Source organism: Mastigoproctus giganteus, chromosome 3, assembly GCF_048544385.1.
Source record: "Mastigoproctus giganteus isolate SK-2022 chromosome 3, ASM4854438v1, whole genome shotgun sequence".
Classification (NCBI taxonomy): Eukaryota; Metazoa; Arthropoda; class Arachnida; order Uropygi; family Thelyphonidae; genus Mastigoproctus; species Mastigoproctus giganteus.
Window position 1 is genome coordinate 238,566,799 of NC_143577.1, and position 19,272 is coordinate 238,586,070.

The 19,272-nt window shown below is 37.2% G+C and overlaps 1 protein-coding gene across 1 annotated transcript in view; it reads right to left on the reverse strand.

The window, feature by feature from the left end:
- LOC150088921 (forkhead box protein P1-like) overlaps positions 1-19,272 on the reverse strand; it is a 405,171-nt gene that overhangs the window by 24,159 nt on the left and 361,740 nt on the right. Inside the window, exon 13 of the mRNA XM_090370955.1 lies at positions 18,576-18,706. Within this exon, the coding sequence (XP_090227081.1) occupies positions 18,576-18,706 (131 nt within the window). The remainder of the gene's footprint in view (positions 1-18,575; positions 18,707-19,272) is intronic.

Here is a 19,272-nt window from a genome sequence, read left to right on the forward strand (position 1 = left end):
AGGGAATGCCAGAGGTGAAGTAAACTCTGGCAGTGAGCTAGATGATTTTGTAATAACTGAGAGGAAAGTGGAAAAGAAATTGTTGAGGATAAACATAAAAAAGGCACCTTGGGTGGATGGGATCTATCCAGTTATATTAAAGGAGGCAGCAGAGGAAGTAAGCAAACCCTTAGCCATAATTATGAGAGCTTCCTTGGACTCGGGGGAGGTACCCATAGACTGGAGATGTCCAAATGTGACCCCAATTCACAAAGGAGGCTCAAAGGCTGACACAAGTAATTATAGACCTGTGAGTTTAACTTCTGTTCCAGGAAAATTAATGGAGGCGCTGGTTAAAGAAGCACTGCAGGATCATCTAAACAAGTTTAAGATAAGCTAAACAGTATATCTTAAGCTTGATATACCATCATCAATATTATTTATAAATACAGAAAACAATAATGGCCCCAACATTGAACCCTGAGGGACTCCACTAATAACATTAGTCCACGAAGAGCAGTGTCTATTGATTACCAGTCTCTGTCTTCTCCCCCTCAACCACCACTTTATCCACAGCAGCAATTTGCCTCCAATGCCACACTGCTCCAATTTGTGCAGCAGTCTTCCATGTGCAACAGTATCAAAAGCCTTTCTAAGATCCAAGTATATAATATCAAAGTTATTCCCTGCATCCGGCTCTTTTGTGACTGCATCATAGTATCCAATCAAATTGGTCAGGAAAGACTTCCCTTTAACAAAACTATGCTGTGTCCGAGCTATAACTGAAGTCTTGCCTAGATGATCCTGCAGTGCTTCTTTAACCAGTGCCTCCATTAATTTTCCATAAACTCACAGGTCTATAATTACTTGTGCCAACCTTTAATCCTCCTTTGTGAATTGGGGTCACATTTGCACATCTCCAGTCTATGGGTACCTCCCCTGAGTCCAAGGAAGCTCTCATAATTATGGCTAAGGGTTTGCTTACTTCCTTTGCTGCCTCCTTTAATATAACTGGATAGATCTCATCCACCCCAGGTGCCTTTCTTGTGTTTATCTTCAACATTTTTTTCCTCCACTTTACTCTCAGTTATTACAAGATTATCTAGCTTACTGCCAGAGTTGAATACACCTCTGGCATTCCCCTCGCTGAATAACTCCTCATGTGTGAATGTCGATGCAAAATTTTCATTTAGTTTGTTAGCTACCTGAGCAGAATCATCAACAGTTGAACCATCGATATCAAGTGGACCAATCTGATTCATTCCCTTCCTTCTAGAGTTTACATAAGTAAAGAACTCTTTGCTGTTTTTCTTTGCATCCTTTGCCAAAGATTTCTCATAATCTGCCTTTGCCTGCCTAACCTCCTTTGTGACTTGGTTACAGACCAGCTTATATCTATCATAGGCTTCTGTGTCACGTGTTAATTTATATGTATTCCATGCATTTTTCTTCTCTGCCATGTGTCTCATTAGTTCTTCTGAAATCCATTTAGGCCTAAACCTTGAACAATATTTCTTAGTTGGTATGTAAAGCCTAGTAGCTTCCAAGATAAGTTCTTTGAATGCTTCCCATTTTAAATTTGCTGTTGGTAACATCATCAGTTGGTCCCACTGTATAGAATTTAAATACTGTCTCAGACGATCGTAGTTGCCTTTACGAAAGCAATAACCCTTCCCTTTACCCCTGATGGTGGTTGCCTCATTGAGTAAATCACACTTCAGCACACTGTGATCACTGCTACCTAGAGGTTCCTTTATCTGCAAATGCCTAATGCATGAAGAATCACTACTGATAATCAGATCAAGTATATTACTCCCTCTAGTTGCCTCCCGAACATGCTGATGTAGAAAACAATCATCCAATAAAGCCACAAAAGCCTTGCTAGTGTGTGAGTGACCAACCCACAAATTCCAGTCAATATCTGGGAAATTAAAATCCCCCATTATAAGACTCTCTGATTTACTGGCCCACTCTATTTCCCTGTACAGTTTCTTATTATACTCATCAGAGTCATTAGGCCTATAGCACACTCCTACTCTCAATTTTGATCTCCCAATGCTTATGTCACACCAAACTGACTCCACACTGCACTGTCCAGCGATGTCAACTGGCTTCACTTCCTTGGATTTTATGTGTTTCTTAACTGATAGCATAACCCCTCCTCCCTTCCTATCCTGTCTATCCTTTCTGTAGACGTTGTACTCCCCAAATTCCAGTTCTGCATTCCTTATATCTGTGTGACACCACGTCTCTGATATCCCAACAATATCTGCCTTTGATTGCTTTGAGCAATACCTCAAATTCATCAAATTTATTTACTAATCTCCTAGCATTGGTGTACACACAAGTATACATGCACCTGTTCTTTTTTTTAGCTACCCTAACGCAACCCATGTGTTTACTTGTACCGCAATGACTCCCAGCAGTCTCTGAAACATCCTGCAGAATTATTGCAAGGATCATTTTGACCTCTGCCTGCGGCTACTGTTAATCTATTAGTCTGTGAATCTCCCCCAAGCTTTTCAACCCACCTAACACTGCCTTGATAGCATCAGCAAATATTCTTCACCTTTTCTATTTAAGTGTATCTCATCCCTTTAGAAGCAGTCTCTCCTGTTAACAAGCACAGACCATGCTGAGAAAAATTCTACTCCAGAAAAATGGAAGAGTAGCAGTATAAATTTTAAAATAAAAGGGCTTTAAGGTCATCTTGTCTAAGTAAAGTGTAAAGATTATAATGACAGAATGTATTCCTTTGCTATGCTGTACTAGGCTCCCAAACCAAAATCTGTCATAAAAAAAAAAAATTTTGTCAAACACACGATAAGACAGATGCTTATGCTACTGGAGAGAGATAAGACAGACAATTACTTATACAATTGTCTGCTTAATGTTAATTATGCTACTATTAATTATAGTCTATTGCAAGATCATGTAATGAAACCTATTCATTACATGATTCCTATCCTATTCATTCAAGAGAGATCATTCTTTTTCATGTTGCATTGCATTCATACTGTTTTTAGTGCTAGTCACATTGTTATATAGTGACATTTTTCTGTTATCATTTCTGGACATAATGTGACCTATCCTAACCTTATCTAATAAAAGGATATATATATATATATATATATACTATCATTGAATTATATTAAATATTAACATAAGTTAAATTATAATAAAGTGAATAAATAAATGATTAAGCATTCATTAGAGGCAGCGACATGCAATTCCTCCATATGAAGCTGAAATACATCCAATATTTTAAATTAAATAAAATAAAACATAAGCCAGTAGTATTCGCTCTACAGTTTTTGCCATACTACTGGCTTATGTATTATTTCATTTCATTTAAAATATTGGATATATATATATATATATTTTTTTTTTTTTTTGGTGTTTTCTAAATATGAAATAGCTAACCAATCTTAGATATCAAGGTACAAGTGGAAGTCACAAAGTAAGACACAAGTGGGCAGTATATATGTATATCCACAGGCTATATTTTGACACGGGTTCCATTAGTGGTTGACTGTGACTTTTTTTTAAAAATATCAGCCAAGTTCCCAGGGAAGGATTTTTACTTTTTCAATAAAGGCTGCAGAATTAAAATCATCAGAAATGCTACATGTGAAACACAAGCATGCATGCCCACACTTGATTTGGCAGTGTGACCACTTTTAAAACTGATTCACACTAACAACAGCAATTTTTAATTCAATATTTTTTACTTGATCCTATTTATAAAATTAGCCAAGAATCTTCAAATTTCATTGATAAACATATCAAAATTATTCACTGTTAATAAAACACCCGAACAATTTTAATACTCTATCAGCCTGTCATTATCCATTTCAGAAATAATTATAATATCAAGAACAATCAATACTGATCATGCCTTGTGAGCACAACAGTGATGGCTAACAAAGGTCATCAGTTCCTCCACTCAAGCATATATGATATTATGTATGGCTTTTGTAACTGTGCCTGTGCGCCACTACTTTGTGAGCTAATGCTCACAAAGAGCCAACATAAGGCCATATGAGATAGGTAACAACAGCTTTGATATGTTAATTCATTTCTGATTGGTTCTCCTGTGTAGTATACAGAGTGCCATTAAATTATAAAAATAGTTATTGTTGTTTCTTTGGGTTTAATGGCACAAGGTCAGCTAGGCCATAATGCACCTAATCTCAGTGAGAAATGCTATACAGTTTACTAAAAGGTTTTTTCCCCTTAATATTTACAGTGCACTATAATAACTAATGCTTCCTTGGACTCAGGGGAGGTACCCACAGACTGGAGATGTGCAAATGTCACCCCAATTCACAAAGGAGGATCAAAGGCTGACACAAGTAATTATAGACCTGTGAGTTTAACTTCTGTTCCAGGAAAATTAATGGAGGCACTAGTTAAAGAAGCACTGCAGGATCATTTAGACAAGACTTCAGCTATAGCTCGGACACAGCATGGTTTTGTTAAGGGGAAGTCATGCCTGACCAATTTGATTGGATACTATGATGCAGTCACAAAGGAACTGGATGCAGGGAATAACTTTGATATTATATACTTGGATCTTAGAAAGGCTTTTGATACTGTTACACATGGAAGACTGCTGCACAAATTGGAGCAGTGTGGCATTGGAGGCAAATTGCTGCTGTGGATAAAGGGGTGGCTGAGGGGGAGAAGACAGAGAGTGGTAATCAATGGACACTGCTCGTCGTGGACTAATGTTATTAGTGGAGTCCCTCAGGGCTCAGTGTTGGGTCCATTATTGTTTTCTGTATTCATAAATGATATTGATGAGGGTATCAAGCTTAATGTCGAAGTTTGCAGACGATACAAAGGTAGGCAGGGTTGTCAAGGACACTACTGACACTATGCTGCTGCAACAGGATCTGGAAAGGTTGAGCAGATGGGCTGAGAGGTGGCAAATGAAGTTTAACATTGACAAATGTAAAGTACTACACATGGGAAACAGCAACCCCAGAGCAACTTATCAACTGTGTGGTACTACACTTAAGGTGGTAGAAAATGAAAAAGACCTGGGAGTAATTGTGCAGTCAGATATGAAGTTCTCTGAGCAGTGCAGACGGGCTGCAAGAGTAGCTCATGGTGTATTGTCAATGATATATAGGAATTTTTCTAGCAGGGATAAGGAGGTGATTATTCCCTTGTGGCAATGGTCAGGCCACACCTAGAGTACTGTATACAGGTCTGGAGGCCTCATTTCAAGAAGGATGTAGAGCTGCTGGAACGAGTACAGAGAAGGGCAACAAGATTAGTGAATGGAACAAATGGGTGCTCTTACGAAGAAAGGCTTAAGTTTTGCAAATTACAGTGTCTGGAGACTAGGCACCAGCGAGGTGATCTGATAGAGGTGTATAAGGCCTTGAATGGTTTGAGCATGCTCAATGCTGATGGGATTCTTCCTCTCGCTCAGAATAATCACCCGAGAGGGCATAAATTCAAATTGAGGAAAGACAGATGTAGGATAGATGTGCGGAAATTTGCCTTTAGCCAGCGGGTGGTTGGTTGGTGGAACAGACTTCCATCCCTTGTCGTGGAAGTTGATAGCCTAAATAAGTTTAAGGCTCAGCTGGACAGGTATTTTGAACGAACAGAGGGGTGAAGTGGAAGTGTTTTTTTTTTTTTTTTTTGGCTGATGCTGCATAAGCTTGCTTTCTTGCATCAAATGCCTCTACTAAAGCTAATGCTAATGCATTTGAGATAGGTAAAAATTCTGGCTACATCTGGTGTATCTGCTAACAGTCAGGCTTGATAAGAGGTCTATTTATGGTAGTAAATGGGCCAATGGCAGCCTGTCTATCTCTGTTCTGTGTGGGACAATCTATAAAAAGATGTTGAACTCTCAGCTGTGTATTACAGTTTTGACATTCTGGAGGATCGGTGGTATTAAGTAGATGCAAATGAGTTAGGTGGGTGTGTTCTATCCATAGGCTAGCGAGTATAATTTCTTCTTGTCCATATCTCTGATACTGAATTTCCATGCTTTCAGGTTTCCATAGAGGCGCCTCCATAGCCAGGTGGGCAGGAGCAGCAGTGCGTAGCACATGCTTCTTGATTAGACGGGGGTTCGAGCCCATAACCACCAAATACGGAGGATACGGAAAGGTTAGAGAATGACCACCGCACATCCCCGGAGCAATATGGCCTTAGTTGCTAATGCTCCTAAAAACCAAACAACAACAACAACAACAGGTTTCCATAACTTGTTGATTCCACGACTTCATTAACTTGTTGTTAGTTTAATTTTCTTGGATTTCTTGCACATCACTGCTTAATGACAGACCTGTAATTTGAGAATGTATATTGAAGGAAGGATCAATAGTGTTAATTGCAGTTTTGGCAGCTAAATATGCATGGTTGTTTCCCAGGATACCACTATGAGCAAGGATCTAGCAGAAGGTGATGCTCTGGCTATTTTCATTTAATTTGGCATTCCATTTTTTTTAATAGATCCCAGATCTGTACAAGTAATGGATTGTCATGCTTTTTATTCCACTGTATAGCCTGAATTGCACTGATTGAATCTGTGTATATGATAGTGGGCGGCATGGTTGTTGTCCATGTGAAATTTAAAGCTATAATAATTGCATAGAGTTCTGCAGTGAAACTGCTACATTCAGTTGGAAGTGTCTTAGCTATGGGAAAAACTGCAGCCACACCCCGACATGACTGTCACTTTTTGATCCATCTGTGTATACTGGAGTGAACTATGAATTACGTTCTGTCGGGGGTGGGAATTTTTTCCTCATGTTGAGAGTGATAAGTTGTATAGTGGGGCGTGGTACATCTGTAGAAGGGACAGTAGGTTTTATATCTTTTAAGCTAAGTTGCTACTCATTAAGTGTAAACTGAAGGTGTATCCTTGTTGATGGGTAGACTCTGTCAAAGGTTTTCCCATTTTGGTAAGAAAAGTAGTTTCCAAGTTGGTGATTTGGTTGTCTTCTGAGTTTTGCCGTATAGCTTAATAGGCGAGTTTCACTGTGTAAATGTAAGGAAAGTTCATTGGCTTCAGCATATAGGCTCTGGATTGGAGATGTATGGTATGCACCAAGTGTGCAAGGTGATGTCAAGCTATTGTAGTGTACTTGGTCTAGCAGAGCTGTGCACTATAGAGCCATAAATCTAGTTGTGACCATATTAGTGCGTGGTACAGATGCAGCAGTGTAAACCCATCAGCTCCTCATGTTGTCGCAAATGGCACTCTTAAGATGTTTAGTTTTTTCAGGCATGCTGTCCAGAGGTTTTTAATATGGTTGAGGAAAGTAAGTATTGAAGTATTTTTTTTATCAAAAATTACACCTAGAAGGTGGATACTAAAAATTATAGGAATTACTTGATTGTCCAGTTGAAGTTCTGGCTCTGGATGTAGGTTCCATTTCCTACAAAAGTATATGTGTATAACTGTAATATGTTGTGTTGGGAGTGGAAAATTTTTTCCTCATGTCGAGAGTGATAAATTGCATGGCGGGGTGTGGTACATCCACGGTGGTACTGCAGAAGGTACAAAATAGGTCTTGTGAGATGAGATGTAGGAGCCATTGTTGTTAGTCCATGTAACAATTTTGTTGATGGCACCTTGTAACTATCTCTCCACCATTTGTATATTAGGGGAATGGCAGAAGATACTGAGGTCATCTGCATACAGAGCCACTGGTTTTGGTAGGTTCTGTGTTATTGAGTTTATTTTATGATGAATAAAGTGGCATTAAGTATTGAGCCCTGCAGGTCCCCTTCCTCTTGGATAAGTTTGCAAAACAAATGGTTATGGAGTTGAACCTGAAAGGTCTGTTCATGCAGAAAGTTTTTGATGAACAGTGAGATATTGCCCTGCAATCCAAGGTTGTATAAGTTCTGTAATATTTCATATCTCCATGAAATGTCAAATGCTTTTTCTATGTCAAACAACATGATAACATGGTGTCCTTTTCATATAAAAGAATCATGGATGTTTATTTCTGACTACCAGCAGATCGAGAGTGGATCTTTATGGAAACCACACTGCATGGGATTGAGGAGGTACTGTTAGGTACCAGGTTAGTCAAGCATTGATAATTTTTTTCATGACTTTGCTCATACAGCTAATCAGAGCAAATGGACCAGTAGTTCTGTGGATTTGTCATTTGTCTGCACATTCTGGGAAAGCATATTCTGTAAGGATCCTATAATAGAACAATAACAGTGTTTTGAGGTTTGGCTCAGTAAGTTGAGAGATCATTATGTAGTGAATTCCATCTGGTCCAGCTGCACTGTGCCTGGTGGCACACAAAGCTTTATGCAATTCAGGCAGTGTAACTGGGAGTTTGTATGACGTGCTATGCACTGTTTCAAAGTTGAGGTGACATTTTTCAACTTGGGTTTTTCACTTCTGGAATTGAGGCAAGTATGAGGAAGTAGATGAAATTTCTGCAAATGTTAAACCTAATACATTAGCTATTTATTGCAGTTTTGTTACATCATGACCATGCACAGTTAGTATAGGAAGGTTGATGCGAGGATCTTTGGAATACATCCATTATATTTTTGCCCACATTGTTGTTTGTTTGTTTGTTATTTGGTTTTTAGGAGCATTAGCAACTAAGGCCATATTGCTCCGGGATATGCGGTGGACATTCCTTGACCTTTCCGCATCCTCTGTATTTGGTGGTGACGGGCTCGAACCCCGGTCTAATCAAGAAGCGTGTGCTACGCACTGCTGCTCCTTCCCACCTGGCTACGGAGGCGCCACCCACATTGTCTGCCTCCTTGTGGTCCTCATTATAATGGGCACAAAATGCTTCCATGCTTCTCTCTTGCTGTTTTGTCTAACATGCTTTGCTTTTGCTCCAGTTTTTTTGAAGTATATAAGATTTGCAGTTGTTGGGAACTTCCTGATGTTCCATGCTCTGTTCTTTTCTTTTTTAGCTTTACGACATCCATCATCCCACCAAAATTTTGGATGTGTACAAATTTTAATGAATTGTCTTGGAATTGCTAGGTCTGCTGCCTTTACTATTTGGTTTGATATATAACAGTTCTGTCAAAGCACCATTTTGTAAATTGGTTGGAAATGTGGGGGAGGGTGCTGCTGTCGATGCAGCATATTACAGGATAATGGTCACTGCCTAGTGGGCTGCTATGTATGGCCCAATCAGATAAAGGATATATGGTTGCTGATTAGAAACATAGATATATAGAAATATCTATGGCTGAAGTAGATCCCGTGGGAAAATGTGTGTACATGTGTACTCCAATATTCAAGGCTATCAGATTATGTTGGTCAAGAAGTTTTTCAATTATTTGGCCACGTTTGTCCACATTTTTATTTCCCCATAGAGGTGATGATTGTTAAGGTCCTGAAGATTCAGAGGGATTGGGGAAGTTGTTCCACTAGTTCTTCTAAGTTGGTATAGCTTATCTGTTGATTAGGGGGAAGGTAAGGTGAGAAGCACGAAGCTAATTTATGCTGTGACTGCTTCAAGGTGTGTCTTTAGTGTTATTAGTTCTGATGGCATCAGAGAGCTAATTATCAATGCTACCCCTCCATGAGCTATACTGTTTACATTTTGTGTAACATGATCTTTTCAATTTATTACATAGTTCCGGAGTGAGATGGTTACCTGTGGAGTTAGGTTAGTTTCGTGCAGGCAAAAGGCAATGGGGTCGTATTGTGCGAGGTGATCATGGATGTCTGTAAAGTTGCTGCGGTAGCCTCTACGCTTCCATTGTAAGAGTGTATGCATTATTAAGGTTGTGATTTAGAGGAACCCTTGGTTTGTTTCCAAGGGGCTCGGAAACAAACTGAACTCTTTGAATTTCTGTCATTCATTTCTACGTTGACTTATAATTACAAGCTTACAAGTTTATACAGTATTAGCCTTACATTCCCCTTTTTGGGAAGTAAGGTTTTCCAGTGTCCATTTCCTTGTTGGAAAATAGCTTTAGAATGTGATCCTTTTTGCCTGATTTGTCAACAACATCCATGTTTTCTAACATCATTTGGTTGCTATAGATGCTATAGGTGTGCCAGTGGTTAGCTGGGGAGTAGCAGCAGCTGGTTTTATGGATATCGGTGTATTTAATGCTTTACTACTGTGAGCAATAATGACCTAGCCCAGTGAGCTAGGGATTCACTGAGTGGAATGGTTACTACCATTTGATTGGCAATGGATAGTTTTTCATGGTTGCCTGGGCATAAGTTTGCTTGACTGTAGGTGGGACTAGTAGGGATCTTTTTGCTTCCTGGTTAGTTACGGTATGTTCACTTTTATATCATTGTATTTTTTTCTCATGCTTCCAGAGAGGACATTGGAATAGGCAGTTCAGACATTTGGTTGTTGCAGCTGTGCCATCTCTTTGGTTGTGCTCTGAAGATTCACATGTGGTACAGGTAGCTACTCCCCTGCAAACTGCTTGCAAATACCCAAACCTTTGGCGCATGTGGTAATAACGGATTTGAGATATATGCTTTAACACGACAGTTTAGGTAGATGGCCTTAATCACTATTGGTGGTTTGGAATTACTGAAAGTGAGAAATATGTTCCATGTGGGAACTAATGTACCTTCTTGTTTTCTCAAGATTCGTCTTACATTAATTACCTCTGATCTTCCAATTCTTGCTTCATTTCTTCGTTGATAGATTGAGTAGGTCCCACTCGGTAACAATGCCTTTTGATGTATTAAGGGAGGCATGTGGGGAAATGGTGACAGATGTACCACTGAAAGTTGTGAGTTTTGTAACTGGCATTAGTATTAGTAGTGACATACAAGATTATACAGCATCAGCCAAAAAAAAAAAACATCTATCATTTCACCTATTCATTCCCTCTAATAGTTTGTCTAGTTCTTCCTTGAATTTATTTAAGCTATCAACTTCCACAATAACAGATGGAAGTTTGTTCCAGCAATCAACCACCCACTCACTAAAGGCAAACTTCTGTATATCTATTCTGCAACTGCCCTTCCCAATTTGAATTTGTATCCCCTCATGCATATAGTCTGAGCAAGAGGAAGAATCCCATCAGCACTGAGCTTGCTCAAACCATTCAAAGCCTTAAACACCTCGATCACATCATCTCGCAGATTCCTAGTTTCTAGATGCTGCAATTTGCAGAACTGAAGCCTGTCTTGGTAAGAGCACCCATTTTTTAACCTCGCCAATCTCACTGCCCTTCTCTGTCCTCATTCCAGCAGCTCTACATCCTAAAATGATGCCTCCAGACCTGTATGCAGTACTCAAGGTGTGGCCTGACCACTGCCTTAGACAAAAGGATAATTTCTCAGATCATTGAGAAGTGGTAACTTCGACTAGTAAGTTCCCTGATCTCAGGCGACGAACTGTCTTTGGAGTTTCTATTACATCTTCTAGGCATTTCTGCACTAGAAAGGGAAAAGTTTTCCAATATGTTGGTCTTTGTTTGAATGGATGATGAGGAAGGTTGAATTGTGAATTCTGTCTATGTCAGTCTTTTGACATTTTGCTGAGACAGAGCCTGGCTCCTCATGTTTATGACCTGTGGCCCCAGTGGCTTTCTGGAGATTGTAATCTCTTTGCTCCATTTCACCCAGGGAAGGGAGAATTTTCCCCTCCAGGTTATCCACCCCCACCACGTGGAGACAGGAGCAGTGCCACCTTTGTAACCAAGTGGTAATGGGTAAGTATTTATAATAGGAAAAGAAAAAAAGAAAAGAGGGTTACTTTCCTTCCTGATCTAGCAAAGTACTCTCTTTACTACTGGCTATATAACTGAGTTTTAGTGTAATGCTATAAATAAGGAAATGATTTAGCTTTTCAAGAAAGAATGCAAATTCACTGGCAAAGATACTTTATCACAATATCACTTGGCACCTGGGGCCCTACAAAAGTAGTTCAGTGGCACTCTGAACTACTAGAATTTTTTACTTTTCTAATATAGTGAGTAAAGAAAATTATATTGAATATTAATTAAATATAAAAAAATATATATAAAATATAAAAATTTATATTAAAAAAAGTCTTGTAATAATAAATTTTATTTTTGTTTTTCAAAGTGTTAAGCTAACATGGTTAATATGAATGCACCAACCCTGGTCTCCATGCTTGTTTAGGCAACTGTAGTGGTTGATCAAATTGTCAAAGCCATAATAGCAGAATGATGTGTTCTGCTGTAGTAGCTATCACCTAATCTTGTTTTGGATGGCTTCACCCGATGGGAAGCATTGCCCTTGTAGTTGCCTCTTGAAATATGAGAAAAGGTGGGTCCAACAGCAGCCAATAGGGACCATAGGGAAAGTGAGGAACAGTTGCACAGTGAAAGCATTCAAGAGGGCTAATGTGGTTTGAGCAATCTGTAGGTGAAGCAGGCTTCTTGCATTAGATAGACTTTTCATTTGGGTCAGCTTGGCTTATCAAGCCAGGTTGACCCAGTGTGCTGATTGTTTGGCATATGTGATGAACTCGACCAAAACAAATCTGTGCACATTATAAAATACTGTTGCCATTACCTTTCCTCTACTTTGTGTAACCTTAAATTTCTTCTTGGAGGAGAAATAGAATGCGTCTATGAGTAGGGGCATTGGGGAGGCAGGCAGGTCTGTTGCCTTGGGCCTAGGCATCATGTAGAAGAGCCTAGGCCACTGCCAGAAGTTACAAAAAAGAGGAAATGTGGGGTTGGTGAGGCTGTTATCCCCAGGAGTTGTGCTATCTCTTGACACCCATCTATGGCATGGATTCTATTTTGGCCTTGAATCAGCATTGGAATGCCTGTTTCATCCTCAGTAATAATTTGACTCCACCCCAAAAAAGGGTCCCCACCCCTTCAGTTCCTCACTTATCAATATCACTCTCTTTGGTGAGAAATGCTGCTATGTATACTTTTTTGTTATTGCTATTTTGAACCAAGGTAACTAAGGTCATGAGGGATTGGTATTTGGTATATTGTGCCTGTAAATTGTCTTTCTATAGTCAGTTAGTCTGGATTCTTGGATGTCTGGATTCTATAGTCTGGATTCTTGGATGAAAAACTACTATTCTCACCGAAGACTGATGAGAACTAACTTGACCATGGTGTAAAAAAAAGCCTATATAAGCTGCTTTGTCCAGACATGATTTCAGCTTGGCCCTTTTACACTATGGAAAGGACAGCATTCATAACCACTGTGCTAGCAGTGAGAGCCATGCTTTCTTCTGGTTGTTGGTAAACTGTTTTGGAACTTATATGCCTGATTGTGGTAATGCAAACACTTGGGCATGGTATCCATTATAATATCCTTATGGAAAGTTCTATATCTGATTTATGTGCTTCAGTCACATCTCTCTCTCTCTGCCTTGAATCTATTGCATACTAATGTCACACTATTGCATACTAATGTCATTGACCTGCCGAGATAATGATGTGGACAAATGCTTTTCCTACTTTTATCTAACCATTTTCAAACTTAACACCCATTCCTTACATACTGCACTAGCTTGAAATCAGTACCATATATATCTGCAAGATCCTAGTGGATTTTTATTGGTGTTGTGTAGTGTGTTAAGCATACACAAAACAATTACTGCTGGCAAATTTTTCTTCACACACATATTAAATCTGGTTGTCAGTTTTCTTCACATAACACTGCATCAGCACACAGAGGAATGCAGTATTTTCTGCTATCTACTGACAGAATCACACTAACATATGTGCATTATGAACCTAGTATAGTGAAAGAGCTTATATTCCTGCTATCGCTTAAGGCCTATATATCACAACACTAATTGTACAGTAATACCATAACTGCAGAACTACTGATTCAAATTTCCCACTATCACATGGCACTCCCTTATTCTGCTCAACCCTTCTCCCCACTCACTTTCCTCAGAGAAGAGACTAACATACAGTTTTCTGTATATTAAATTTAAAATAAGAGTTAACTATGATTTAAAGGAAAATTATAAACATTATTACACCACGTGATAGAGTTTTAAATGTTGAATAGACATATCGAAGTGAATCACATCAATTTACACTTAATACTTTGGCAAGCAGAAATTAAAACATGGAAGAAATCAAATTCTTTCAAGTTTAAATGAAAATCAAAAGAAATTCACTTAAATAAACATTTAAAACTCTATCATGTGGTGTAACAGTGTTTTCAATTTTCTTTAAAACACAAAAGTTAATGCCTAACCATGTACTATCCCCCCCCCTTTCACTCAATTAAAATAAGAGATTTTATGAGAAACTGCACACCTACAAAACTTGTATTAAGTAAAACAGCAGGAATTTTCAACCTTCTTAAATAAAAATGTCTTATCAGAAAAAAAAATTGTTTTTTACTTCTCAAATCGTCATGAACTGAAAATCCACTGATATGAGTTGTCTAAGAATAAAAGATGATAATAAATAAAATCAATAAATGAGGTACACCTAATTCTGTTTTTGCACGAACTTTTTTTACACGAATTTGATTTAACACGAATTCAAAATAAATATTTCATTCTCTTTTTACACGAGTCATTTTGATTTAACACGATTTCTATGAATTTTTTTTTGCCTAAATTGTAAGAATTTTTTTTTTTATTTGTGGCATATTAGTATCATTTCTATATTACACGCACCAATAGATTGGATAACAGCTAGTGTGTGCGTTTTGAAACGCGTGGTTTTGCTTACCAATGTGTACGTCTAGGTATGTATCTATGAATCATCAACGTTTTTATTGAATTTGGTGCACATTTACGGTATTCATGCATTGTACCTTCGGAAGACATGTAGTAGTAAGCTCTATTTCAAAGTGAAAGAATCTTTAGTGAAATTTGTGCACATATAAATTTATTAATTTTGCCAATAGTCAATAAATTGTAAGTTTACAAATTTTTCATACCTTTTTTTATTAATTATAACTGAGATATTTTTCGGTAGCCCTTATATAATGTCGAATAATTCGCCTATTACCAAAATGAAAAGGAAAACGATTTCTTTGGAACTTAAAATTCAATTTTTAGATCGTCTTGCAACTGGACAAGTGGCTACGTCTCTAGGAAAGCATTTTGGTGTACATGAAGCTACCGTAAGAACTATTAAGAAAAATGAAGCTGTAATTAGGAAGTCGGTATGTTCTGGAACAAAAGTAAGTGTTAATTCATCATCATATACAAGAGATATTGTCAAGGAAAAAATGGAAAAGGCTCTGGTAATATGGATAGAAGATCAGTCACAAAAAAGAGTACCAGTAGATGGAAATGCCATCAAGCAAACAGCACCAAGAATTTACAGACAGATTAAAGAAAAGGAGCCAAGCATTTCATCTCAGTTAAACAGAAAGTATGAATTTTCTGCGAGTACAGGTTGGATGACAGGGTTTCTTAAAAGGAATGCTCTTCATAATATAAAAATTAAAGGGGAAACTGCATCTGCAGATGAATCGGCTGCTAAAGTATTCCCGCAGGAACTTGCAAAAGTTATTGAAGATGGAGGATATACTCCTGATCAAGTGTGGAATGCAGATGAAACTGGTTTCTTCTGGAAACGAATGCAACAGAACGTATGTAGCCAAATCGCAGAAAACTGCTGGTGGTTTTAAGGTAGCTAAGGATCGCGTGGCCTTATTATTTTCCTCCAACGCTTCAGGAGATCGTATGTTGAAACTACTGCTGGTATATCGAGCCCTAAACCCACGTTCAATGAAAGGTGTAGATATCAATAAACTGCCTGTTCACTGGATAGCAAACAAGAAGGCCTGGGTGACCACTACTATTTTTACAGAATGGTTCAACAAATGTTTCGTCCCAGAAGTCAGACGTTATATGAATTTGAAAGGTCTCGAATTTAAAGTTCTTCTGATTCTTGACAATGCACCCGGCCATCCTGTCTTGGAACACCCAAACGTACAAATTTTATTTCTGCCACCTAATACTACATCTTTGATACAACCGCTAGACCAAGGTATAATTGCGACAATTAAAACATACTACGTAAAACGAACATTCCAACACGTTTTGGACAAACTGAATGATGAAACACTAACAATCATTGATGTGTGGAAGAAATTCTCAATTATGGATTGTATCAATCAAGTTGGATTAGCGTTAACTGAATTAAAACCAGCAACTTTAAATGCGTGTTGGAAAGCGGTTTGGCCACAATGTGTAAAAAGCAAAGATCCCATCATCCCTAATACGACCGAATTTCCCAACATCATTACAATGGCACACAAAATTGGTGGAGAAGGATTCGATGATCTATCGTTTGAAGATATTGATGAATTGTTAACCGACAAAGCCCTAAGCGAAGATGAAATATTAGAGGTTGTCCTTGGGACTCCTTATCCCACAGAACGTAGTGATAATGAAGAAAATGATCCTGTTCTAAATGCAGATTTAATAAAAGAAGGTCTGGAACTGGCCAGAAAATTAGGTAATCATTTTGTCAAAAATGACCCTAATGAGGAACGCGCTGGGAAGTTTCAACGTGAACTGAAGTTGTTGACAGCCTCTTACAGAGAATTATATAACGGCGTAACCAAAACACGAACACAACGATTAATAACTGAATTCGTTCGTAAAACCGGTGAAACATCAGCACCAGAGGAGACTCGTGCTGATTTTGCTCCAGAGATCACAGAAAGAATTTCATTAATAGAGGAAGAAGACGATGTCCACAACATTTCTAGTGATGGCAGTGATATTCCAGTCGTACGCAAACATATGCGCCGTTTATTATCAGAAAGTGAAAATGAATAAAATCTTGTTATGTGTAAAACAGATTTTTTTTGTTCATGAAGATTTTTTTTCATTTCATATGCATACAAATTTATTTTAATACATTTTAATTACATATTATTACATGTGTGTTTTGTTTAAATAAAATAATAAGCTTAAAACGAATATTTTTGTGTGTTTTTTTTTTAATTATTTTTACTGATTTTTTTTAGATCCGGACCCAATCTTCTTTTCTTCCATAAATACAATGTCTTTTTTTACACGTATTTTTCAGGAACGTATCTATCGTGTAAAAACAGAATTAGGTGTATAACCACCCTTCTTCTAGAAAAGATAAATTCTCTTTAGAGACATCTTTTAATCAGTGCAGTCAGGAACAACCTATGGTAAGTGTCCTGCATATGAGGGATTAATGCCTTAACAGAATGATTTGATATGAGTTGTCTAAGAATAAAAGATGATAATAAATAAAATCAATAAATGAGGTGTAACCACCCTTCTTCTTCTAGCAAAGATAAATTCTCTTTAGAGACATCTTTTAATCAGTGCAGTCAGGAACAACCTATGGTAAGTGTCCTGTTTAATGCCTTAACAGAATGATTTCTGCTTGGGCATAAGTAAATCTTAGTTTGCTTAGCCCATTATGGAATAAGGATAGAAATTTCTGTTTTAACTAAATATGAAATATGTTAAATCAACAAGAAACTTCATTGTTTTGAAATATAATAGTCTCCAGTTATGACTATTTTTATGCTTTTCCTCCTTATGAGACAAATTTTATAAATTAACTTCTCTTATTTTCATTTCCATATTTTGGTGGAATAGACATATATTAACACTTTAAACCTCATAATTAGTCAATGTTTTGCTAGTTGAAGAGCTTTAGAATGTTGAAAACATATAACTGCTCTTTTTACAATAGTGAAATAATTTTTCTTATTCTTCTAATAAAGAAATAAAAAAATGCAGTTAATTTTGAAAGCTTTCATTTATGAAAAAAAAAAAAAAAAAAAAGCATGCAATGAAAAGTTCATTAGCTTATATAGTAATACACATGCCAAAAGAGTATATATATTTAAAAAAACTTTAAAAAAAATAGTTGTTCATTGTAATGCTTTTCCAGAATGCTATTTCAAAAAAAATATATATAATATACTTAGCTTGAAATTCATTATCAGAAATTTAGCATAGCAGTATTATTTATTTTTATCTTCTGTTAAAATGAAACTTTCAAAATATATATTTTATTTAAAAATTCAACACTGTCATTTATCAAGTACTATTCACAACACACAACAGCAGCATAGTCAGTAGAGTGCATAAGCAGACAGTGTGGCAGAGCAAGAGAAAAAAAAGCAAGCTTACTGTGTGGAAGGGATGTGTTCAGGTTCAGGAAATTTTCGAGGACGCCCACGACTCAGGTGGCGCCGATTTACGAATTCACAGTCGTCCACCATCCAGAACGATCCAAAGTCGTCCTCGTAGCGGACAAAACACTTATGGAGGGACAGGTTGGTGCGGATCGCATTCTGTGCAGATAAAGGAGGGAGCAGAGGTGGAAGGGTGAACATGAATAATAAGAAGAATGAAGGTAGAAAAATAGTTGGAAGCACAAAGCAAGCAACATACAAAAAAAAAAAAAAAAAAAAAGGAAAAAAAAAAAAAAAAAAAAAAAGACAAGTGCAAAATTAGAATACAACACAAAAGATTGATATATTGAAAATCATAATTAGAATATATCAAAATATATTTAAATAAAAGTGAAAAATTAAAATATAAATAATAAAGTGTGAAAGAAAAACAGATTGGAGGGGAAATTGTGGGAGGAAGAGAAAGGGAGGAAAAAAAAGGCTGATATTAGCAAATGCTCAGTGAAGCACATCAAAACAAACAAACAAACAAACCTACCCTATTCTTTCTTGTAGTCGTTGGGGCCTACGTTTGTAGAATTCTACTTCATCGACTGTCCACACAGCCCCTTTAATGTTCTCAACTCTCATAAAACATTTGTGAAGGCTTAGGTTGTGACGTACTGCATTCTACCAACAAAAAATAAAACCTTACCTTAACTCTACTAACTTGAACAGATCTTATATGATGCTTAGAATGATATAAATACCTTTGCAGATAGATGTTCACTGAGAAAGTTAAACGTCACAGGAAAAACTATATTCCTATTGGTGAGAGTTGATGCTTCTAGGAATCTAAAGTATGATATGATTATAAAACACTTTTTGGGATGTTTCCATTTTACAGTATGATGAAAATTCCTAGCAAAATGTTATTAACACCTTGCATTTTTTATGATAATTATGCTTATTAATCTTATTTGATGGATCTATAAGCTTCTCAACTGGTATTCCTTTTAAGGATATCATTAGCTGCAACATATTGAACATTAAATGACCCACTCAATAATTTAACCTATTAAATGACTCACTCAATAATTTAACCTATTAAACCTATCTGAAATACCACTCTGGTAGAACGAATAATGTCAATAGAGATTTACTCTTATTATATTTAAGGTCCCATATGTTTTCAATATTAAGTAGGGTGTATCTGCAATACAGTTCTGTGAAGAAATATAATTTAGAGGCTACCA